The sequence below is a fragment of the Nansenia antarctica genome (genome assembly GCF_963989245.1).
Source record: "Nansenia antarctica genome assembly, chromosome: 6".
In the NCBI taxonomy this organism is placed as follows: Eukaryota; Metazoa; Chordata; class Actinopteri; order Argentiniformes; family Microstomatidae; genus Nansenia; species Nansenia antarctica.
This window is the reverse complement of record NC_137676.1, coordinates 8,793,810-8,819,217: the sequence shown is the minus strand read 5'-3', so window position 1 is coordinate 8,819,217 and position 25,408 is coordinate 8,793,810. Positions and strand designations below refer to the sequence as shown.

General features: G+C 46.1%; 1 protein-coding gene across 1 annotated transcript in view; it reads right to left on the bottom strand.

The window, feature by feature from the left end:
* Nucleotides 1-4,695: 4,695 nt before the first annotated feature.
* The window catches only part of LOC308160192 (vitamin D3 receptor A), a 55,996-nt gene continuing 35,283 nt past the window's right edge, over nt 4,696-25,408 (bottom strand). The window contains exons 2-9 of the mRNA XM_080534086.1: nt 19,328-19,478; nt 16,518-16,648; nt 8,982-9,166; nt 6,969-7,068; nt 6,493-6,673; nt 5,502-5,653; nt 5,209-5,325; nt 4,696-5,058 (exon numbers count right to left, since the gene is read on the bottom strand). Of these exons, the coding sequence (XP_080390212.1) occupies nt 4,805-5,058; nt 5,209-5,325; nt 5,502-5,653; nt 6,493-6,673; nt 6,969-7,068; nt 8,982-9,166; nt 16,518-16,648; nt 19,328-19,476 (1,269 nt within the window). The 5' untranslated portion in view covers nt 19,477-19,478 and the 3' untranslated portion in view covers nt 4,696-4,804. The remainder of the gene's footprint in view (nt 5,059-5,208; nt 5,326-5,501; nt 5,654-6,492; nt 6,674-6,968; nt 7,069-8,981; nt 9,167-16,517; nt 16,649-19,327; nt 19,479-25,408) is intronic.

The following is a 25,408-nucleotide window of genomic DNA, read 5'->3' as shown; positions in this document are numbered from 1 at the left end:
TCCTGAGCATATGTAGGGGTGAAAGGTTAACTATGATTTGTATATGGAGAGGTGAAAAGTTACATCTGGTGTAAAGATTGAGAGGTGAAAAGTTGGGAACAAAGAGATGATTTGGGGAATAAAAAGGCTGTCCTGTTAAATCAGGGTTCTCAATGCAGGTCCCAAAGAAGAACTACTGTCTGTGCAGGCTTTTGTTCCAGCCTAGCATTAACCAACCTTCATTAGATTAATCATGGTCTTAATTGAAGTGAAGACCATGATCTGTTGATTGATTTGAAGCAGGTGTGTGTTAGTGCTACGCTGAGACAAAAGCCTGCACACACATCCAATAGCTCTCCAGAAACGAAGTTTATGAAACCTGGTGTGTAGATCACTTGGTTTAACATGTGTTTCCTTCACAGTAAGGAGGAGGTGACAGTTTCTACCTCCTAACCCCCATGATTCATATGCAAGAACAACAAAATGGACAGAGAACGCTTAAACAACTGTTTTGAAATGAGCAAAAAAGTCCTGTGTTGGTTTGGTTAAACCCCTGATATCGTCCCGAAATAAGGCTCGGGGATCTATAGGCACACCGAGGTTAACTGAGCTAACACCTAGCATTTATGTAAAAGACCTGTATGTGAATCCTGTACGTTCATGTTCGTCCCTGACCTCAGAGTACATGGTACTGTATGTACAACAGGCAGGGTTGCTATAATAGTGATCAGAAATACATAGAGAGTTCAGACAGAAGTCACAGAGAGACGAAAACACAAGTGCATCATTGGCAAAGAACTGCTGGTGAAGGAGAGAGACGTGCACACAGTGTGTGTGTGTGTGTGTGTGTATGTGTGTGTGTGTGTGTATGTGTGTGTGTGTAGGTGAGCAAGCGCATGTTAAGAGGTAGCAGAGAATACATCGGAGCAACAACAACAACAGAGGACATTCCATAAGCAGTGTCCATCATCGATATCAAAACTACAGAAAGATACAACCTTGACTAGCCTGTTCTCCGCAGGGCTCCCGATACCAAACCTTCGTCTCATCACCACATCTCACAACCAGAAGTGATATATCAGCATCAGTGTTTAAATATCCATACTGGCATACTACCACTTAGAAGCTGTCAAATAACCGATAACCAGCTTAGTTTGCATCAACGCGTTGAAGGCGTCGTTTTATGAAGTCGCCATAAGGCGGCCTTTCTTAGAGAGACTGGAGGTCTACTCTTCACCTGCGGGCTTATCATGAGATGTGCTGAGGTACAGGAAGTCGTCCAGCATTTGAGAAGAAAGGAATAAATAAAAATAAAAACATAATGAATTAGTGTAAAAAATAAAAATGAACCGATGAGGAACACAATCATGCTTGAAGTACATGTGCGGAGGAATAAAGGGTGGTCGAGGTAGTTTGTTTTGGTAAGCGTGTCGCCACAGCAACACGTCGTCTGAACTGTACACAATCAACTGGAGGCAGGGGTTGTAGGGGTTCATGGTGCGTTTAGGCGCTCCTTGGAAATTCAGACCTCCAAACCAAGATTTAGCACAAGATTTACCGTAGAGCTCCCTATTGGCTAATTCTAAGATAGGTCTGAGTGTGAAATTAAGAGATCTAAACTTAAGAGATCTAAAAAACCCACAACATTTCCAAGTGACCTATTTCAGAGGAGCACCTGAATGCAGCATTAGCTTGCTCGAAACAGCATCAACACCAGGGGAGGCTGGTGGAGGTAGAAATCGGAGGACGGACTCACTGTAATGCAGGGAACGGAATATGGAATCCTCATTCCAGTCCCGTCCTCAGATTTCTACCTCCACCAGCCTCCGCTGCTATAGACCGTGATCAACTGATTAATTTGAAGATGGTTTGTTAGTGCTGGGCTAGAACAGAACAGAAGAGTTGAACGTCCAGATCTCTCCATACCATGACAGAGTACAGAGTTATCCTCTGCCATCTTCCCAATAAACAGAGGGACTGTTTATTTAGACACTGTGACAGGGGAGGGTGTCGGTTCACTGTCCACTATGACACTAATATAGCGAACTGCTGCAAACATCTATTATCTAGCTGTGATAACAACAGAACAACACACAGGCTGACACTATGTGTGTGTGTGTGTGTGTGTGTGTGTGTGTGTGTGTGTGGGATAACAATTAGGCTTCTCTTCATCTAACAAATTGGCACAAAATGCCACAAAAAACACTCACTGCAGAAGTTGCTGGGGAGTTATGCTGTATGTGTGCGTGTGTGTGTGTGTGTGTGTGTGTGTGTGTGTGTGTTTGTTTCATGTGTGCTAGACATGTGTGCATGATAGTGTTACATGTTTGGTTTACCCTCTACGCTACTGAAAATGTCCTGGTTCATTGAGGTATCTGTTTAAATGTTGAACTGAGAGAGTTTGTAAGGCTACTGAGGTTGAGCTGATGCCCTGCATCGGATTGGTGGAGGGGGGCGGGGGGGGGGGGCGTCACGACCCTTGACCCCTTTGACCCCTGACCCTCCTCCCTCCTTTACATAAGTCTGTGTATAACGGTATGTGATAGTTAAAAGTCCACTTGCACCAAAAGACCTGGCAAACACACACAGTGGGGGTCTGTATAAGGGCTGCAATGGGCCTGTCACCGTCTGGGAGGGAGGGCACTGCTGTCATTACACACTCTGTACATCACTAGTCTGGCATTGTTTCTAATTCAGGAAACTCTTCCTACAATGTACAATACAGTTACTATACAGTCTCTGGGTCTCCCTCCCCATCCCTGGGTCTCCCCCCCCCCCCCCCCCCCACAGGTACAAAGGTTAACGCCGCGACACACAAAACTACAAGTCCCATCATCCCATGGTGCACCACCTGACCTGGTTGCATGGCTGCCGCGTCACTTAAAGCTATGAAGAAGAGCTCTGCTGCGATGAGGCTGTCCTTGCATTGCAGAAGAAGAAGAGGCGTCGGTTGGTATGAAAAAAAGAGGCGTGTCCATTCACTCCTACATGATTGGCCAGTTTCCTTGTCAGTTGAGTTTGAGGCAGTGTTGAGTTAAGTAATGTGGCATTCATCCAATCTCGTAAAACTCAGAACTTCAGAGTTTAAAATGAACGCGAGTTACTTGCGTGGAGCTTCCTATTGACTGGTTCTGATACTCTCCTGAGTGAGAGTATCTCTGGAGTCATCTTTGTATAACGGGTTTCCAGGACGGTAATTTCCGATTTTCAGAGATCTGAGGGCACATGAAGGGCCATGACAGCTTGAAACACATGATTGTGTTGGGTTGTCATCATTTCCTGGTTTCCAAGGTTGGCGTATTGAGGCTTTTACAGAGCAGCAAGTCCATTAATAATAATCATAACAATGTTTGTCTCCTTAGTCTGAGTGTCTGGGAGAACGTCTTGGTGCAGCTGAACACTGGCGACAGGAGAGAAACACAATCTTGAATCAAAGAAAACCAACCCAAAAAATTATGTGTACGTATATATACATATATATATATATATATACACATACACACTAGTCGTCAAAGCTTATCGTGACCCCAGAGAGAGGTACAAACCTCAGAATATAGTCCATCGCCTATTTGCATATATACTCCAGAGCATCATGACAACAATTGAATTATCTTAGTATTTTCCTACTTTTTGTCCTTATTATGTACAGAAATAACAAGTGGTATTTACAGACAATGACCACAGGAGGGCGTCCCAGACCTACGGAGCAGAGATTAGGTTGTTAATGTTTGTGATGAGATGCTGTGATATGCTGAACCTTAAAAACCTGACAGCTCTCTGACAGACACTGCTGGGGGTGATATTGAACATGTGTCTCACCCAGGGGAGGCTGGTGGAGGGAGAAATCGTAGGGCGGGCTCATTGTAATGCATGGAACGGAGTTAGGAATGGTAGATTAGTACCATTCCTAATTCCGTTCCATGCTTTACAATGAGGCCTGTCCTCCGACTTCTAACTCCACCAGCCGCACCATGATTAGGATTTGATCCAGCCCCGGATTATACTTGGCGGGCTAGTTTCCCAGGTCCTGGACTGGACTAAATAGTCCTGGACTAAAAAACATGTTCTACAAATAAAATCCATAGAAGTCTATTTAGTCTATTGATCTGATTAATCTGGGTCCAGAATTGTATGTGTTGTACATTGAGCTGGTCCATGTGTTGTTTTGACATCAACACAGATGTCTCTCCCGCTACGAAGACCCTGGCCACAGTCTGTTAATACGCCCTCTTGTGGTCATCAAAATATTCTCATATACAAACATAAAAAATAGAAGGCCCCTCACACTCAACTCAGTGTGTGTGTGTGTGTGTGTGTGTGTGTGTGTGTGTGTGTGTGTTGTTAATTTTTACAGCTGAAACACCCTAAGCCAACACATACACACACATTCCTATGCACACAGATGGGGCCCATACATGTCCTACACTTATACAGCGGATCACACATCCTTTTGTTTTAGTAGAAACAACCTTCTCTTTCTCGCTCTTAAATATAGATATTAGCTTATGTGTATTATATATATATATATATATATATATATATATATATATATATATATAGTTATTTATATATAGTTATATATAGTTATAAATACATTCTTTTTGAAATTCCCTTTTTTTCTAACGGGAAATTCCAATCATTCCAAAGCTCCACCCACTTGTTACCTACAACCCCTTGTTCCGGGCCCCCAAATACACCCTCTGTTGCTGCATCCCAAATCATCCACCTCTCCATCAGTCCATCTCCATCTCCTCCTACTCCTCCTCTGCCAACAGGGCTGGTGTCGGGGGCCAGGGGGGGGCTAGGAGGCTCGGGTGGGAGTCGGTTAGGACACCTCGCTCCCGAACACCTCCAGCACCAGGGGAGTGAGCTGCATGCTGTGCTCGGGCTGGAAGGAGAGTGAGCGGTACTGCTTTGAGTGCTCCTCGTTGAGGCTGCGCAGGTCGGCCAGCTTCTGGATCATCTTGGCGTAGAGGAGGCGTCCGCCGGGCCGGTTCACCCGGATGTGGGCCTGGAGGACCTCCGACAGCCGGTCCTGGAGGATCTCGATACGGGCGTGGTCCTGTACCCCCGGGCGGTCTACAGGGAGGGAAAGAGGGAGGGGACAATGGTTTCATTGATCATTCAATCATTTATTCATTCAAAGATAAGAGGGAAAATCATTAAGAAGGTCAGATGAGCATTCACACACACACACACACACACACACACACACACAGACGGCCCTACCTGGAGACAGCAGACAGATGGCCATGAGCAGCACGTGTTCCTCTTCGTGAAGGTTGAGTTTCTTCAGCCCCACCTGGAACTTCACCAGCGGCTCCAACAGATCCATAGTGTGACCAGCTACAGGACACAGGAGGGGGGCAGAGTCAGGGTGTGTGTGTGTGTATTTCACAGAGAGAGAGAGAGATGGGGAAGTAAGAGAGGAGACAGTGAGAGAATGTGTATATGTGTATGTGTGTATGTGTGTGTGTGTTCGTGTGTGTGTGTGTGTGTGTGTTCGTGTGTGCTCGACCCACCCTTGGTGACATCACTGATGCAGTATTTGAAGTCGGGCCCTCCGCAGCTCCAAGACATGTCTTCCATGTTGAAGGACTGGTTGGAGCGCAGCATGATGATCTCTATAGCACTGGACTTCAGCAGCGCAATCTGGTCTTCCGCTGTCAGCTCTCTGTCCACACACACACACACACACACACACACACACACACACACACACACAGTGAGCTCGATGCATATGCACACACACACACACACGCACACACACACACACCTGACGTCAAAACACACACACAAATCTCTCAATGTCTCCTCTCTTTGTTTCTCTCTCCGTCTCCTCTATCTCTCTCAAACACACACACACACACACAGTGTGTGTTTTCCAGTGGGATGAGTCAATCAGCGTTGTTTTCTAAAGTGTTCCAGGGGAGGTGGGGAAGGACAGGGTGTACAATGCATTTTATGGTTACCGGGACGACGAGCTCCACACAATACACTGCAGCTTGTGCTTCAATTGGAAGCGTGAGCAAACACACACACACACACACACAGTTCTGTGACTCTCACTCTCTCTCTCTCTCTCTCTCTCTCTCTCTCTCTCTCTCCTTCCATATTCACATAGAGGTACAAAGGTTACCACCAAGCTGAGGTAACTCAACATCCCTGGCCCCTCTAACCTTAACCTCTATGACTGGGACTTGAGCCACCATGCTAGCAGTCTCATTCTGTCGATCTGATTTGTCGATCATTGTATAGGACCCGCTACCAGGCGAATGCTAATATTAGCCTTTCTATACAGTTTAATGTGACATAAGCCAGGCTAGCAGGCTAATGCTAATACTAGCCTTTCTATAGAGGTTACTGTGATATAAGTCAGGCTAGTAGACTAATGCATGATTTTAAGGGCAGCAAGCTAGAGAGATCCAGTTCCACCTGTGGTCTAGATAACATACCTGTGTGTGTGTGTGTGTGTGTGTGTGTGTGTGTTCAGAGGAGGATGCGCACACACACCTGAACCCGGGGATCATCTTGGCGAAGCCGATGACCTTCTGGATGCTGTAGCTGACCAGGTCGGCTAGGTGGGGCAGCATGGAGAGCTTACTGTCGTCCTCGCTGGAGTCTGGACTGGCCCCTTGCTCCTGGTACATCATTAACAGGTTACTGAAGTTCATCAGCTTGGTGTCCACTGACTCTGTAGAGAGGGGGGGTGGGTGGGGAGGTATACACTCAAAGATAAAAAACCAGCATCACACACACACACACGCACACAAACATATAGCACAGGTCCTGGTAAGGGGCTGTATGAAGCACCAAGACTGAGTCATTCAGCAGGAGACACGCTGTGTTAATGAATGGTTTTCTATAGCTACTGCTGTGTGTGTGTGTGGCCATGGACACTGAGCCCAGAACTAGGGAGGGACAAAGGACAGGGGGATGAGGAGGAGGGGTAGTGTGTGTGTGTGTGTGTGTGTGTGTGTGTCTCCCACCTGGTGAGTGGTTGAATGAGTCTGAGGAGGCATCTGATAGAGAGTGAAGGGAGGCGGCACGACTGGCACTGCGTGTTACCGGACCCTCTCGCACGGGGGGCTGCGAACACAGAACAGACATATTAAATGTTTGGCATGCAGGGTGGGAGTGGATAGTTGGAGTGATGCAGGGTGGGAGTGGATAGAGCAGGTAGTTGTAGGTAGCAGTATGAGCAGTAGCCTGTAGAAGTAGATAGCAAGTACAGTATAGGAGCAACTGTCGTGGGCAATTCTTTCAATATCTCATTTACATTTCAGTGTCTTTGAGCCTCGGAAAAGCGCTATATAAATGTAATGAATTATTACATTTACTCAATTACTGACTAGTAAATTATCACAGAAATCAGAGCTGTTGATTGTTCAAGTTAGACCGCATTTATTGTAAGGCACAACAGCACACGGTCGAGATCCGTTTGCAAAAGGATCCCCGTCTTTCAAATCACATTCCTTATATTGGTTAAACAAGGCTGGCTGTTTTGGTTTGAGCCTGACTCTGTGTTTCACCTCACAACTAGCAGTAGCTAGCAGTAAAAGGTGTAGCTAGTAGGTGTAGCTAGCAGCAATAGGAATAGATAGCATTAGCAGTAGCTAGCAGTAATAGTAGTAGCAGCTAGCTGTAATAGTAGTAGCTAGTACTAATAGTAGTAGCAGAGCTGCCAAGTCTCACGCAATCGCCGTGAGACTCACGCATTTCAACCAGTTCTCACGCTCTCACGCCGCATCTCTATTTCTCACGGCGAGAAATAACAATTGTTTTACGGGACTTATTTTTGCATCTTTCTGCACGCGCGTTAACTTGAGTCTGCAATCGAAGCGGCAGGCGAGCGCTGATGGAAGAACCTGTGTTCACGCGAGCTGCAAGAATGTAGCAAGCAGTGTTGCCAGATTGGGCTACTTTTGGTCACACTGGACGGGTGGATTCGGCAGCTTTTAGACTGGTTGGGCTGGACATTGTCAATTCCGTCTGGCAACTGTGGTAGCAAAATATGTGCATACATTACAACATCGTATCTGGTAGCCTACTGGACTGGGTTGCACCAATATGGCTATTACTAAACCCCTAGTTGTTACTAGCTAGTTTCAAACTAGTTGTTTACTAATTTCGGTTGCACCACGCCAATCTTTTGCCAATCTTAGCTAGTAAATACTCAGTTTTGGTAACTGTTTTTTGTTTCTCTACTGTAACATAACCAGGTACATTAATAATAATAATTATTATTAATAATTACAATTTACAATACAAATACAACAATGGCGCGCACAAAATCACCCACCAAGCCCTCATTCTGACCCAGGAAAAACCCTGGTATGTACTGTATAACATCTATGAGCCATCTATGAGCAATGCACTGTATATAAGATGATGACCACGGGTCTTTCTGCTGCTGACCAAGGGGCTGAGTCCTGTTGATGGGGCCCAATTTGTCTTTTAGAGTCTGTAGGCTACTGTATTTGTTTATTAAGATTTCATAAATATGATATATTGTCTGAATTTTTTTCTTGTTTTATAAAATGTTAATTATTTTCATTTCTTGTGCTGGTTTATTATGAACAACATGTAAAATTGCAGGAAACTAGCACAAATAATTGGGTGGGAGAGAGGGGCCGCCGCTGCCAAAACGTGCACAGTTTTGGGTCGCTCCACCGCCAAAAAATCTCACTCCAAACTTTTGGTGAAACTTGGCAGCCCTGTAGTAGTAGGTAGCAGTAAAAGTAGTAGCAGCTAGCAGTAATAGTAGTAGCTAGTAGTAGCTAGCAGTAATAGTAGTAGCTAGTAGTAGCTAGCAGTAATAGTAGTAGCTAGTAGTAATATGTATATAGCTAGCAATAACAGTAGCTAGCAGTAATAGGAGTAGCTAGTAGTAGCTAGCAGTAATAGGAGTAACTAGTAGTAATAGGAGTAGCTAGCAGTAATATGAGTAGTAGTAGCTAGTAGTAATAGGAGTAGCTAGCAGTACTAGTAGCAGTACTGACCCTGAAGCGTGAGAAGTCAGAGTAGGAGTCGTCGTAGGTCTTGTGATGGGCCTCCACCAGGCCAGTGATGATCTGAGTCTGCTCATCGTTCAGCCTGGGTCTCTGAGCCTCCTTGGCTGCCTCGTCATCCTTCCTCTTCTGGATCAGATCCTTCTTCCTCTGCACCTCCTCGTCTGTCAGGATGACTGGGGGAGGGAGGGAGGAGGGGGGAGAGATAGGGAAAATCATTTATCACCTGTTTTCACACACTGATAGAAGGTTGAAACCAGCCTCAGCAGATTGGATGTGTCTATATTTTAGTGTGTGTGTGTGTATGTGTGTGTGTATTCCACCAAGAGGAACCCCCGTTGACACAATCATCTGTGCTGCCAAGAACAGGTGTTATTTGAGCCAAGCTACTCTCACTGTTTCTCTACCGACCTAGTCAAGAGAAACCGCACACTCAATTCTACATGATAATGTTCCATGCTGAGGTAACCCGAGGCCAGCTGATGCACAAATACATGGGTTAAGGTAGCCAAATCAACACGGACACTCAACTCATACAAGCTGCAAGCTACAGTAGTTACTAGTAGACTAGTATTGTAACTAAACTAAAATCTCAAAGCTCTCTCTTCCACAACCAAAGCAGGGCCGCTAAGTGGCTGGTGAATACTATACTTAGAAACTCCTGCTCCCTGCATTCTACCTAAATAGCTTCTGGGTTATTCATGCATGCAGAAAGCTTGCATTGTCGCTGGACCACACTTGTCAGAACATGAACACTTGGTGACAGTAAAAAAAAAAAAAAAAAAAATGTTTCACGCTAAACACAAAGACGCACGCGCACACAGTTATTGTTAAACCACGACTGCGAGCTATAAACTGAAGCTGTAGAAGTGGGGGAATGATTTGTCTTTTATGTGTTCTGTATCATTTAATGTTATGTTAATGTTAATTTTATTTATAATGCGCCCCCCATCCAACTTTTACATCGGCCCGGGGCGCAGCCCGGGTAAAGGAACAGATAAAGACAAGGACAAGGAACACAGAAAGCAAACAGACACAGACTACTTAAACGAACATCTCAAGGGATACAATTTACAACAAATAGGGAGTAGACTTAGGGAACATCATTGACGAAGAGGTGGGTTTTTAACTTGGCTCTAAAGGAGTCCAGAGTGGGGGCAGACTTGATGGCGGAAGGGAGCGCGTTCCACAGGGTCGGTGCTATCACCGCAAAGGCACGGTCACCCTTCCTCTAGGGTACATACATTTACCATATATGTTTTTACAATGAAGAGAGAGACAGAGAGAAGGAGGCAAGAAAGGGAGAGAGAGAGAGAATTACAATATATATGCTTTACTATGAACAGCAGGTTTGAGGAAACACTAGTGCTAAAACCTAAATACACTCAGGGAGCTGTAACCAAACAGCCTGCTCGTAGAAGGTCCAACAGCAGTAAAACGTATGCAACCTAATACAGTATAACAGAATGTGTCATACAGAATATACAAACCTAAATACATTGTATATGCTGCCTATTGAACTGGGCTGCTTTTGGCCTGTGTTAGACTTGATCCCGTGCCATGATAAAGGGATTATCCTGGACGCAGACGGGGTGAGCTCCAGGACCAGATCCAGGCAGACAAGAAGCTAAAGCCAGACGGTATTGCATGTTATGGCTCTGGCCCCATTCCGAGCCTGCAGAGCCAGAGAGAGACAGATCTATGTATCTACAACTCTGGCCTCATCTAGTATAGTCTACTATCCGGCTGACTGACTGTGGACAGATCTATCTATCTATGTATCTATCTACAACTATGGCCTCGCCTAATTTAGTCTGCCTGCTGGCTGGCTGACTGTAGACAGACCTATATACACTGAACAAAAATATAAATACAACACTTTTGTTTTTGCTCCAATTTTTCATGAGTTGAAATCAAGCCAAAGGCCAAATACTTTTTTCTATGTACACAAAAGGCCTATTTCTCTCAAATTGTGTTCACAAATTTGTTGAAATCTGTGTTAGTGAACACTTCTCCTTTGCCGAGATAATCCATCCACCTGACAGGGGTGGCATATCCAGATGATAAGACAGCATGATTATTGCACAGATGTGCCTTAGGCTGGTCACAATAAAAAGCGACTCTAAAATGTGCAGTTTTATCACACAGCACAACGCCACAGATGTTGCAAGTTTTGAGAGAGCATTTGTTCAGTGTATCTATGTCCAACTCCTGGCCTTATCTAGTATAGTCTCGCTGGCTGGTTGACTGACTGACTGATTGACAGACTAAGCCAGGCTTAGACAGTGACAAGCCTCATCTAGCGTAGCGTGGCAGAGCTGTCAAAGGCACCGCCAGCCACAGCCAGGCTAGCCGTGCCAAACCTCCAGGGTGCAAATTTAGCCATGACTCTGGCCCCATCTGGTGCAGCAAGGCTCTGTCAAAGGCACTGCCACCCACAGCCTGGACCATGACAGTGAGAGTGGTGCCATCAAAGACTCTTGAGCGATAGATCTATCTAGGGCTTTGGCACAATGTACTGTAGCATGGCACAGTGAGTAGTCCGTCCTGGCCTGATGTAGCCTGGCACACTTCCCAATCCAGAAAGTCAACTGTGGCGCTGGCTTTGCCAGAGTGTGCCAGGCAGCAACCGACCGACCAACGACCAACGATCGGTCCGCCTGTCTCTATCTGTGCGCCTGCCTGCCTGCCTGCCTGTCTGTCTGTCTGTCTGTCCATCCACCTGCCCGTCTCTCTCTCTCTCTTTGTGTCCGCCTGCCTGCCTGTCTCTGACCTTTCTGTCCGTCCGTCCGCCTGTCCACCTGTCTGTCTGGGCTGGCATAGCAGCCACAGTGGTGAGACGGTCCGCTAGAGACACAAACAGTCATCTGAGATCAGGACATCTCTGTTTAGCCAAGATTTGGTCCATATTTATTACCTAGTGCCAAAATGGCTGGAGGGCAGGAGACAGTGACTCAGGGACAGCTCCTCAGAGAGACAGGATCAACATCACAGCTCTGGGTCAAAGCAGGGTCATATTATTCCATAGGGATATTAAGTGGCTCCATATGTAAACACTGTCAATGTGGGTTTAATTTTATGTTATCTGTTATCTTCTGTTTCTGTATTCAGATTGGTTCTGTACAGTTTGTACTCAACAATGTATGAAGGGTACTTTACATGTCATTATTGCTAGCCACTACAATATGCTACTCTGCCATTATAAAGTTCTAGGTCAGGAATTTCCCTACAGCTTCAGTATCTTACTCTGGGGAGTAAGGAGGGCAAGCAAGCAAGCACATCCTTGGAGAGAAAACACACACACACACACACACACACACACACACAGCTATTCCTGGCTCCTCTCCCGGTAACCCTGTTGCAACAGGGGAGTGTGGGTGAGTGTGTGTGTACTCCTGGCGGCTTTGGCTTCGCCCACAGTGGGGCATGGCAGTGTTGTTTTGGCAGCGGCGATGACACTAACCACTGTGGACAGCCAGGCGCGGAGGGGCGTGTGTATGTGTGTGTGTGTGGGGGTGGGGGGGGCAACAAGGAGGCCAGGACGCAGCGCTTTGAAGACGCAACAAACATCAACGTGGGTGGCACCAGGGAGGCTGGTCAGGATGGACCAATCACTGAACAGCAATGCCGTCATCAACCGTTCGCTTCCAACAGACAGAGATGTAAGCCCTGTATAATAAGCAGCTCAATGAACATACTGTACATACCACGGGAGGAATGGGGAACGTTATCAAAACGGGCTCAGTGTGACGCATGGAACAGAATGAGGAATGGTATCAGACACGGTGTTTGATGCCATTCCTCTTTCCGTTCCATCAAAAGTTATTTCAACAGCAGCAAAGCTTAAGCGACAGGAAGATGTTGGGTTGTGCATCATATGACTTGGATGAGAGGTAGACCCCCCCTACTTGAACGTGGATCAACAGTACTGTTATTATTCATGGAGGGACCTCCAGTACATAAACGTGCTGTTACCTCACTAACCGATAAAGAATTCCGAACACTCACCACCTAGAGAGCCAAGTGTTTTATGTGGTATATTATACCTAGCAACAATACTTTGGCTACAAAATGAAGCGTCATACTTTATGCATTCTTGGTGAATAAAGTCACTCTTGAATGTTTACAATTTGGGCCAACTTTATTCACCCTCTGCACTAAACAACAACCCAGTGTGTGTGATGGAGTTGAGGGTGGGAGTGGATCAATTATCTCAGTCATCACCACCCACAGAGAGAGAGAGAGAGAGAGAGAGAGAGAGAGAGAGAGAGAGAGAGAGAGAGAGAGAGAGAGAGAGAGAGAGAGAGAGGGGAGGGCCGACTTGACCTCTACTCCAGCATGGATCTACTCTTCTGTATCACATACACTTCATGCACACCAGGGGAGGCTAGTGGAGGTAGAAATCGGAGGACTGGCTCGTTGTAATGCATGGAACGGAATGAGGAAACACCACGGCGCTCCGATTTCTACCTCCAGCAGCCTCCCCTGACACAGAAGGAGGTCCACGAGGCCTCATGTTCTTGAGCATGGATGTACTTTACTGAATTAGATTAGATGTTCTCTACACTGTTCATTCTATGAGCTCTATAATGAGATTTGAACATGCAACCAACAGCCTTATGTGTGTGTCTGTGTGTGTGTGGGGGACGACGACAAAGAGGGCAGCTCTCAGAGCAGACCAATTACCTCAGGATAGCCCCTGTTCGAACACGTTTGAAACGCATTCTACCTTCCTTGATACTCTGAATAAAACATGGATCTGAAGTAACGAGAGGTGAAAGCAATGCCGTGGAATGCTTGTGGCACATCACATTTCAGCTCACTGAATACACACACTCACGCACCCACACACACACCCAAAACACACACACACACACACACCCATCTATGAGAATCTGCTCTTGTGCTGTGGTTATATAAATAGTGTGTGTGTGTGTGTGTGTGTGTGTGTGTGTGTGTGTGTGTGTACAGTACTCATCATTGACATAGACCAAGCCAGCTCTGTGACAGCCAGGACCAACAGGCCCACTTCAAACACCAACAATTGGTTGTGGAACTGCCACTTCCCACCAATCAAGCTTCCTGGTCGATGCCATACCCCCCACCCCCTCCTCTCTTTCTCTCTCTCTCCTATGTCACATGCTATAGAGGTCACATGAGTGAGTTCACACACATGACTAGAGCCGCTAACGCTAACAGCTAGCTACAGTTACGCGCTCACCACCCCTGACCCCATGGCCTCAAGCTGTAGGGGTTAGCGATAGCGCTAGCTGAAACAAAGAGGCCATTTCGGCTCTTGTTGTGTTCCAGGTGGCTGGCTGGGGGCTTGTGACTGTTTGTGGGCTCCACGGTGGACCAGCGCGCCCAGTTAGCCTCCTGCTAGTGAATGGAATCTGGGTCGGACCGTTGTGTAACGGGGGCCAGGGGCCGGGTGGAGAAAGAGACTCATTGTTGAGACTCCTGGTCCTTATTCCTATCCCTGTATGCATCGTGTGCTTGTTTTAATGGGCCATTTCACAAACTACGATCAATAACTTGGCCTAAAGCTGCAAAAAAATAAATAATCCTTTCCTATTATCATATTCTCAAACCAACTCCATAATTCCTCATTCATCTCAAATGAAATGCTTTAGAATGGGTTCTGTAGGAAAGACCTACGTATATCATCTTTCTAAAGCTATCTGGCTAATTCATTAAATGTGCTGTATGTAACTCAAGCCTCTCTCCCCTAGTGAGGTATGGATGTAAGAATACATGATAGCAACACATGGGAGAGATTCATGTGTACCATCCTCACAGTTCTCTCTCTATCCTCCTCTCTTTCTCCCTCCCTCCCTCTCTCTCTTTCTCTCTCTCTCTCTCTCTCTCCCTCTCCCTAAAATCAGCCAGCCTGAGATTATGCCTTTTGGCTTTGTGATGACCACGTATGAATATTGTATTAACTGTTCATCAATGAGAGAGGCGGGTCTGAGGACGTCAACAATATAAACCCTTTCATCCTGCAAATGTCCACAGCAGATCATTAATAAATAATTACAATAATTGGTGATATTGTATTCTCAACACTCTAGCTTACAGCTGTACACAGTGGATGTTTAGCATCAGAGGAGGCTGGTGGAAGTAGAAATCAGAGGAACGGCTCATTGTAATAATAATAATAATAATAGCTTTATTGCCATGCAATCAACTTGTCAGTCAATTGTTGGAATTTGGTATTTTATGCTCTAGGCAAGGGGTTGGCCATAGACAGCCGGGGTTTGAACCACCGATCTGCCGACCTTGTGATCATTAGACACCGGCTCTACCTCCTGCGCCACAGCCGCCCCATACTCTGTGTCCAGGGGCCGGTTGCATAAAGTTAGACCCAGTAGATCTCACTTTAAGTCAGTCTTGCTATAGACTCTAAAATGCTCCTGTTGCATAAAGCTCACCTATGACTGACTAAAGTAAGACTGACTTAGATAGCCTGTCATGCAATGCATTCTAGGTCAAATAAGACACAAACAAAAACAGCTACAACTAGCGGCAGAAGATCTGAGAGATCAACTCCCTTTTCTTCTGCTGAAACGTATGTATATTGGAGGAATATAATGTGGAGAAAAGTATACTGCTTAGCCGTTTTAACCAGTGAAGTAGTTTACCGCACTGGAGTTACAGTGTTAGCTAGCTACTAGCCCTGACTCGTTCCCATAGCAACACAGCTCTTAAATCAAGCTTAGCCAGGGGGGAAGGTGGCTAACTTTCTAACCTCAAAAGAGTCAGTCTTATTTGTTATGCAACAGGCAGTCTTAATTAGACTGGTCTAACCTGAGAATACAAGACTAGTCTAAAGCTTAGAACAGTCTTAATCTATGTTTATGCAACTGGCCCCTGGACTACAGGTCAGAGCAGACTCTGGTCTAACCCAAGGGCTGCAGGGGAGGCTGGTGGAGGCAGAAATCAGAAGACATGTTTGATAGCATTCCTCATCCCATTCCATGCATTACAATAAGCCCGTCCTCCGATTTCTATCTTCTCCAGCCTCCCTTCTTCTGCAGTGTTAAACCTCGGCCTTGGCTCCGGTAGATGTGTGTCTGTGAAAGCAGCCGTAGGTGTCGATCAATGAGAGCAGCTCTGAGCGTCACACACACACAAGCAGACACAGAGGTACTTAAGCTTCAGCACACACACACACACACACACACACACACACACACACACACACACACACACACACACACACACACACACACACACACCAGCAGACAGAGAGGTACTTAGGCTACAGCACACACACCAGCAGACACAGATGTACTTAGGCTAACAGCTCTCTCACACACACACACACACACACACACACACACACACACACACACACACCAGCAGACACAGAGGTACTTAAGCGACCACACACACACACACACACACACACACACACACACACACACACACACACACACACACACACACACACACACACACACTTTATTTTTTGTCTGTTCTTTTCACTCACTCACACTCTTTTAAATTGTCTTTTATTTCACTCACACTCTTTCATCATGCCGATGTCGACGCAGCGTTTGAGGCGACAGGCTTGGCAATGTCGGCGGTTGTCCTTGGTGATGGTGCAGCTCCCATTGAAGGGGCAGGTGAAGCTGGCCTTACGCTTCATACTGCGTCTGTAGAGGGGGAGGAGGGACACGGGGGAGAGGAAAGTAGTAGGGAAAAAAGGGAGATGGAAAGAAGAAAGAAGGGAGGCAGAGAGGGGTGGAAAGAGGGAGGGATATGGGAAAGAAGGGAGAAGAAAGAGTGGGAAGGAAAGAGAAAGGAGGACAGAGCATTATAACTATGGACAATTGGACATAGAGACAGTATGAAACTAACTGTGAGTCACAGACTTCACACACACAACTAAACTTTTAAACGATTACAAAAACATACAAAGCACAAATTAATGTTTATCACACAGCTAACACACTGGGCTAGGCTAGGCTAGAGAGGACAACAAACAGCTAACACACTGGGCTAGGCTAGGCTAGAGAGGACAACAAACAGCTAACACACTGGGCTAGGCTAGAGAGGACAACAAACAGCTAACACACTGGGCTAGGCTAGGCTAGAGAGGACAACAAACAGCTAACACACTGGGCTAGGCTAGGCTAGAGAGGACAACACACAGCTAACACACTGGGCTAGGCTAGGCTAGAGAGGACAACAAACAGCTAACACACTGGGCTAGGCTAGGCAGGACAACAAACAGCTAACACACTGGGCTAGGCTAGGCTAGAGAGGACAACAAACAGCTAACACACTGGGCTAGGCTAGGCTAGAGAGGACAACAAACAGCTAACACACTGGGCTAGGCTAGGCTAGGCAGGACAACAAACAGCTAACACACTGGGCTAGGCTAGGCTAGAGAGGACAACAAACAGCTAACACACTGGGCTAGGCTAGGCTAGAGAGGACAACAAACAGCTAACACACTAGGCTAGGCTAGGCTAGAGAGGACAACAAACAGCTAACACACTGGGCTAGGCTAGGCTAGAGAGGACAACAAACAGCTAACACACTGGGCTAGGCTAGGCTAGAGAGGACAACAAACAGCTAACACACTGGGCTAGGCTAGGCTAGAGAGGACAACAAACAGCTAACACACTGGGCTAGGCTAGAGAGGACAACAAACAGCTAACACACTAGGCTAGGCTAGGCTAGAGAGGACAACACACAGCTAACACACTGGGCTAGGCTAGGCTAGAGAGGACAACAAACAGCTAACACACTGGGCTAGGCTAGGCTAGAGAGGACAACAAACAGCTAACACACTGGGCTAGGCTAGGCTAGAGAGGACAACAAACAGCTAACACACTGGGCTAGGCTAGGCTAGAGAGGACAACAAACAGCTAACACACTGGGCTAGGCTAGGCTAGGCAGGACAACAAACAGCTAACACACTGGGCTAGGCTAGGCTAGAGAGGACAACAAACAGCTAACACACTAGGCTAGGCTAGGCTAGAGAGGACAACAAACAGCTAACACACTGGGCTAGGCTAGGCTAGAGAGGACAACAAACAGCTAACACACTGGGCTAGGCTAGGCTAGAGAGGACAACAAACAGCTAACACACTGGGCTAGGCTAGGCTAGGCAGGACAACAAACAGCTAACACACTGGGCTAGGCTAGAGAGGACAACAAACAGCTAACACACTAGGCTAGGCTAGAGAGGACAACAAACAGCTAACACACTGGGCTAGGCTAGACTAGAGAGGACAACAAACAGCTAACACACTGGGCTAGGCTAGAGAGGACAACAAACAGCTAACACACTGGGCTAGGCTAGGCTAGAGAGGACAACAAACAGCTAACACACTGGGCTAGGCTAGGCTAGAGAGGACAACAAACAGCTAACACACTGGGCTAGGCTAGGCAGCCCTGGGAGGACGTGTGAGTTTAGTGAGAGCAGCATGATGTCTGACAGGAACACACAAACATCCTGACATCTTCTCTCCTGGTGGTCATCTCCCACAGAGTAAGGAATCAGCGTCATTCATGGTGTGTGTGCGTGTGCGTGTGTGCAGGACCTCCCCTGTCTAAAATAAAGGTTTAATAATAATAAAATAAAAATAAAAATCTCTCTGCAATATTCAGTGCATAGAACCCTCCTGAACAGAACCCTGACATTTCTTTACTTTACAATGCATTACTTTACTTTTTCCACATGGCAGGTCAAAGGAACTTGCCTGAAATACACACACTTTTAAGTGATGCAATTATAACAGTGTAAATTACGTAATTTAAAAGTAATTTAGCAGAGGCTTTTATCCAAAGCGACTTACAATATGTATGTTTAAAGGAAGTGAATCAACTAAATATCAGTCATTGTCGGTAAAAACCTTTGATCAGAACAAGTGCCATCAGCAGTCACAGTGCTAGAGAAAGGAAGGAACCCTGCACACCAGGCACCCCGCTGGTGGAACGAGCTTCCCACGGCTGTCAGGACTGCAGAGTCACTCCCTATCTTCCGCCGTAGACTGAAGACCCATCTCTTCAGGCCACAACTTAACGGTCCCTCCTGAAATCTACATCCTCTCTGTACATTTTCTCTACTCCAAAAATAAAAGTTATTCATTCTTCTTTCTTCTGGAATTATGACTGCCAATGGCCCCTGGCCCTAGAATAGAATACTTTTTCCTGCTATGACTGATAGATAGATGATTCACTTGCTTGGTCATATATATTTCTTGTAAGCCGCTTTAAAGGCATCTGCTAAATGCCAAAAATGTTAAGTGTAAATGTAAGAAAACAAGCTAGGGTATTTAAAAAAATAAATAATCTTAAGTTCAGAAAATGATGGCACCCACCTGAAGAAGCCCTTGCAGCCTTCGCAGGTCATGGCGTTGAAGTGGAAGCCGGTGGCTTTGTCCCCGCAGACGCCACAGATACGCGGGGCGTTACGGTCAAACTCATCTGGCACCTGGGCCGACGACGTGCTCACAGTCATGGGCTCCATCACTGCAGGAGAGAGGGAGGAGAGGGAATGGTTAGGAGAGGTCACGCAACGCCAGAGTCATTACTCTGGGAGATGGGGGTGGGGGGGTGGGGGGGTCTGGCATCTCATTTTATAGGGACAGGTGTTGGTAAATTAGCATAGGCGAAAGGCAACAACGAGAACATCTTGTCCGCAACTGACTGTTACACACACCATCTGTCCTCGTCGGAATAATGAAATAAACAGAAGAGCAGTAATGCACACCACAACAGAGGTAACACATCTTAATGCCTGTGTGATTTCTATCGACAGTCCAACACCCAGGTACTGTCTGGAGAGTGTGGCCCTGTCTCAAAACTCCATCCTCCCCTCCTGACAGTCCAACACCCAGGTACTGTCTGGAGAGTGTGGCCCTGTCTCAAAACTCCATCCTCCCCTCCTGACAGTCCAACACCCAGGTACTGTCTGGAGAGTGTGGCCCTGTCTCAAAACTCCATCCTCCCCTCCTGACAGTCCAACTCCCAGGTACTGTCAGGAGATGGTGTGGCCCAGTCTCAATACTTTGTCCTCCCCTCCTTAATTAATGAAATACCAGGTCTGACAGGACTCGATGGTGAGGCCAGCAGTGAACAGCCTGCCTGTCAGAACAGGGCCTATGAGTGGAACCAAGGGAGTGAGTGAAGAGTGTTCTGGGGTGAAGATGCCACCTAGGAACAGATCTAGGATCGGCCAGACCCTACACTCAGATTACTAGAGGAGAGAACACTAAACTGACTCCAGACCAAGCTGTGAGAGGAAGTCTGACCAGGGAAGAAGCTGTGCGAGGAAGTCTGACCCAAGGAGAAGGAAGGAGGGAAGAGAGGTCATGATGGCAGAGAGATGGTAGAGGAAAAAGAGGAGAAAAAAGTAAGAGAAAGAGAGGGAGGGCGGAGGGGGGTTCTCTTTCCAAGAACCCAGACCACAGCACAGACATACTGGCAGCAGCAATAAGCCTCCAAATGCACTACCCGGAAGACTAATCATCATTTCCCAAAACACAGACTAGGAACATTTACTCAGTATTGATTAAAACATTTACCCAGTAATGATCAAACCACAGTAGGGGGGTAGGTGTTCATTCATAAACATATTAGAGAGACTATATAGAGAGTCTGAGAGTGTGTGTGTGCCAGGCAATAACATGATTCAGCGTGTGTGTGAGAGAGACCCACAGAGGTTAAGCCCCCAGAGCTTACAGGTTGTTTTTCATTAATAGGGATGATTAGCACTTAGATGATCTCTCTCTCTCTCTCTCTCTCTCTCTCTCTCTCTCTCTCTCTCTCCCTCCCAAGCACACGTCACTGAAACACGGTGTGACCCAACGCACCATCTGTCTATCTACTAAAGGCAGAGCCCAACTGAACTGGATGGGAAATGCAATTCAAAGCTGGGTCCATGTCAGAGAGAGACTGTGTGTGCTCTCAGTCTCTCTGTGTGGTACCTGCTCACTAATAGATGGGGACTGCTCCTCCACACGCCTTGCTTCAGTACACATCCAAACCAGAGGAGGCTGGTGGAGGCAGTCATCCATGGACAGGCTCATTATAATGCATGGAATTAAATGAGGAATGGTATCAAACTAGGATTGCCAACTGTCGCACTACCAACATTTGTGACAACATTTGCACGAGGGGGCCTGTGATTGGATGAATATATTATATGGGACAAGGGAGGTCCTGTATCCAGCCCTAAATATGGGTCATCCCGGCTCATACGGGACAGTTGGCAGCCCTATATCAAACACATCCCACCCTAGTGCTGCCCTGCTGTGTGGTGTAGCATAGCGGACTGTAAAACACATAGCAGAGCCTCCAGCTGGATCCTAGCGGATATGCGCAGACCAACGTGAGCTGGGTCAGCGCTAGCGAGCTAGCTAGCCCCTGGGCTCGTTGCTACACGTGACTAGTCTAAGTCGACACACAGCTGCATCAACATGCTAACACGTTAGCCTGTGGCAGACCTGCAGGCAACGCCTGGCTCTCTGGAGAGGAGATCTGAATGTCAACACATGTTACAGCAATAACATAATCTAGGCTACGATGTTACTGCATGTTTTCTCCAACAATATGCTCCTAATACATACAGTGAATGGAAACTGTATGTTACAATTATTACATTTTGACATTTTTGACATTCAGCAGACGCTTTTACCCAAAGTACATTTGTCTAAAGTAAGTGAATCATCTATACATCAGTCATCATGAGTCTGTCTTGTTTAACACCACTGATATGATGAGGACGGTCGATACTGCAGCCATCACCAGGACAAAGAGAGAAGAAAACAAGAGAGAACACTATTATGATGTGTCTTACACTGCAAAACATCATCATCACCATCATCATCACCATCTCCTACAACAATACGTAGATACATTACTGCATGTTACAATTATTATACCAAAATACATCAATATTTAATCTAAAATACATCTGCATGTTTCCAACAACAACATTTAGGCCTACATTTTCTATTTCGTTTTTTTCTTATTATTCCATTCCTTCTTAGGGGAGGCTTCTCGACAAACACAACCGTTTTTCTTGTCCTGCCAGGCACAATTTGCCTTTTCTTTTCATTTTGTCTTTCTTTTGTTTTTGTGTGGGTGCAAATCCTAAATAAATACAGAAATAACATATGTTGATGCTTATTTCTGAAGTATTTTACATGTTACAGTTGTTAACGGTACACCATTGTTATAACCATCGACAGCAAGTTTCCCCATCTGTGTGAAACAGAGGTGGTTTGTACTCTTGTCTGAGGCCTGAACATGGGACTGAGGGAGGCGATGTTGAGTCCCAGGTCACATCTGCACGCCACAAGACTGTGCGGAACGTGAATCCTCGTCTTCCTGCATGCAGGAGCAGCGTGACCACCACTCCTCCTCTCTGCCCTCTTTCTCTCACTCCCTCTCCCCTCACACACCCCCTTCTAAACTACTGTGATTGTATCGCTTCTCCTTTATCGTTTTCCTCGATTCCATTCTCTCTCTCTCTTTCTCCCTCTCCCTCCCCCCATTCCTTTACTACTGTGACTGTTTCACCTCCCTCTATTCCCTCCACAATTTGTTTTCCCTCTCTCCTGCCACACCCTCTCTCCTCCCTCCCCTTCTCCCACCCTCCTCTTTTAAACTGCTGCCAATGTATCACCTCTCCTCCCTCCTCTCTTTCTCCCTCTCTCCTGCCACACCCACTCCCCTCCCTCCCTCAACTCCCTCCCCTCCCCTCCCCTCCGCCCGCCCGCCTCTTCTAAATTGCTGTGGCTGGTCTAGTCTTTGTGTAGCCTTGCCGTCCCAAATCTGATGTTCAGCTGTAGTGTAAGACTATACGCTGCTACAGAGGGCAGGAAGTAGCCTAGACGCTAAGCTACGCTAACCCTCTGGACCGCCCGCATAGAGGCCCCCCAGGACCGCTACGCTAAGCTACGCTAACCCCTACAGAACCGCCTGGCCCCCCTAAGGCGGACAAAGCCTATAGAAGAGTGGAAACATTCAGGCCAATTACATGCTCATGTTCTGTAGTCCGCTCTCCTACAGTGTTTACCAGTGGGAGGCTGGTGGAGGTAGAAATGAGGAGGACAGGCTCATTGTAATGCATGGAACAGAATGAGGGATGGTATCAAACACACCCGTCCTCCTCCGATTTCCGTCTCCCCTAGTTTGATACCATTTATCAATGAGCCCATCCTCCGATTTCAACCTCCACCAGCCTCCCCTCCCCTGTGATCATGTTACACTGTAGAAAAACACTACTACATGTTCCATGTCACATGCCTGGTTCCTGCAGACACAATGGAGACTTTTACTAAAGGATGTCAAGAGAGCAGACCTCCCTGTATGCATGTACAATGTCCTATTGTGCATCCAAGTATTGGAAAGAGGACACATTTTGTATTCTTTTAGTAGGGATGCTCCGATCTGGATTTTTGGGGCCGATACCGATCACCGATTTTTTTCCTCAAGATCAACCGATACCGATTTTTTTTTTAAATACATAACTGTAGGCCTACTGACTGGATAGCCTACATATTTTTTGCTTTTTAGACAAAAGTTTTGATCCATTAGGCACCAAGCAAACGCAGACCCATTTTTATGGCATAGTAAAGGTCTGGCCTATCACCCAGTTAGGGCCTGAAGCCCAAGTCAGTCGATATGGCTGTATAAAAGACATCATAAACGTGGCCTTCATGGTTTACATACTGTTACGTCCTCCTATGTTTTCTGTTCAGTTATCTGTCTTCCCCAGGAAAAAAAAGGAAAGAAAAAAGAAAAAAAAAACGGTTTTTGCGATCAGCCATTTTTGCCGATCACCGATCGAGTCATTTGGAGTGAAATCGGCCGATTTAAATCGGTGGCCGATAAATCGGAGCATCCCTATCTTTTAGCTCTATACTCCAACAGTTTGGAAATGAAATCAAAACAATGCGAGGTTAAAGTGGAGATTCTCATCTTTCATTCAATTTTGCCTCGACATGTCTTTCCAATACTTATGGAGGGCACTGCATATATCTTCTGAAATGAGTCATTGATTGATATGGTTACTAGTGTCTAATGGATGATTGACTTGAACCTTATCATGAGTCATCAGCCTGGTCTCTATTCACTCCACTGAGTACAGGTAAGGCTAGCCAATAGCTGCAGTAGGTCATTCCTATTGGACCATGCAAGACATTGTAATTCATGGAACGGAATGCAGAATGGTATCAACCGCAATTGATACCATTCCTCATTCCGTTCCATGCATTACTGATTTTCTTTTTTGCTTTGTCGCTGACTGGTGTTAGCGGTCCTTTACAATGGAGTACAGTGGAGGCGGGGAGATCAAACAGGAGGCAGGAGAGAGAGAGCTGATGTTTCCAACCGGACGCTCTCGCAGAGCAGACGACCCAGAAACCTCTAAGGTGTTGGGTCATGGTAGAGGGTGCGAGGGGGGGGGCATACACAGACAAAAATGCGCGCACACACACACACACACACACACACACACACACAATTCTGTGCCTGGCATGGCATGCCTAGCCTCGGGCTGTTTTGAAGCAACATAATGATAGGGGCGAGGTAAGGTTTAATATAAAAAACAGGTGTTAGCCTCTAATTATGACTGAGCTACGGGCTGCTGACGAGAAGAGAGTGTGGGAGACACACACACACACACACACACACACACACACGTCAGGTAAAAGTCAGGTAAAAAGTCAGGTAAAAGCACATGGTGGCATACGGCCAGAATCATCAATCCTGTCACTCCTCTTGGCAGCATAGAGGAGGGTGAGTCTCAAAAGTCTAAACTAGGGGTGGGCATCAATGATCGACGATCGATAATTGATCGATAAGGATCTTGGTCGATCACAAAATATTTTGCTCGATAATCATTAATACATTTTATTTTAAGGACACTAACGTTTTCAGTCATCCTCCTATTTGTGAGTAACTGTTTTTTTACTGCTCCTATGGTGAGTTACTTATTTTCTATATTTTTATTTATAACGTAAAATGTGTTTTTAAGTTAAACAATTTAGGCTACTCACTGCCTTGTTTAAGAGGATTGTTATCTGACTGTAGTGCCTAGTTTGAATGTGAATGAATGAATGTGTGCAATAGCAAAACAAATAAAGTTTTTTCCCCAAGGAAAACATGCTTGTTATTTCTGCCCTTTTTTTTTCTTTATGAAAAAATGGCTTATCAATTAATCGATAATTGATCGTTAATTCTTGCGATTATCGAAAAAGAAATGTTTATCGTTTGCCCAGCCCTAGTCTAAACAGGCTTCCTCTCTCATCTCCTCCATCTCTGCCAGGAGGACTTGACAGTGGCCTGATCTAAAACTCAATAACTAGTATTATTCTGCTGCTCATCAAAGCAAAACACAGGGACCAAATTCCAGTGTGATCCCAGCGAGGAACAACAACAAACAACAACAA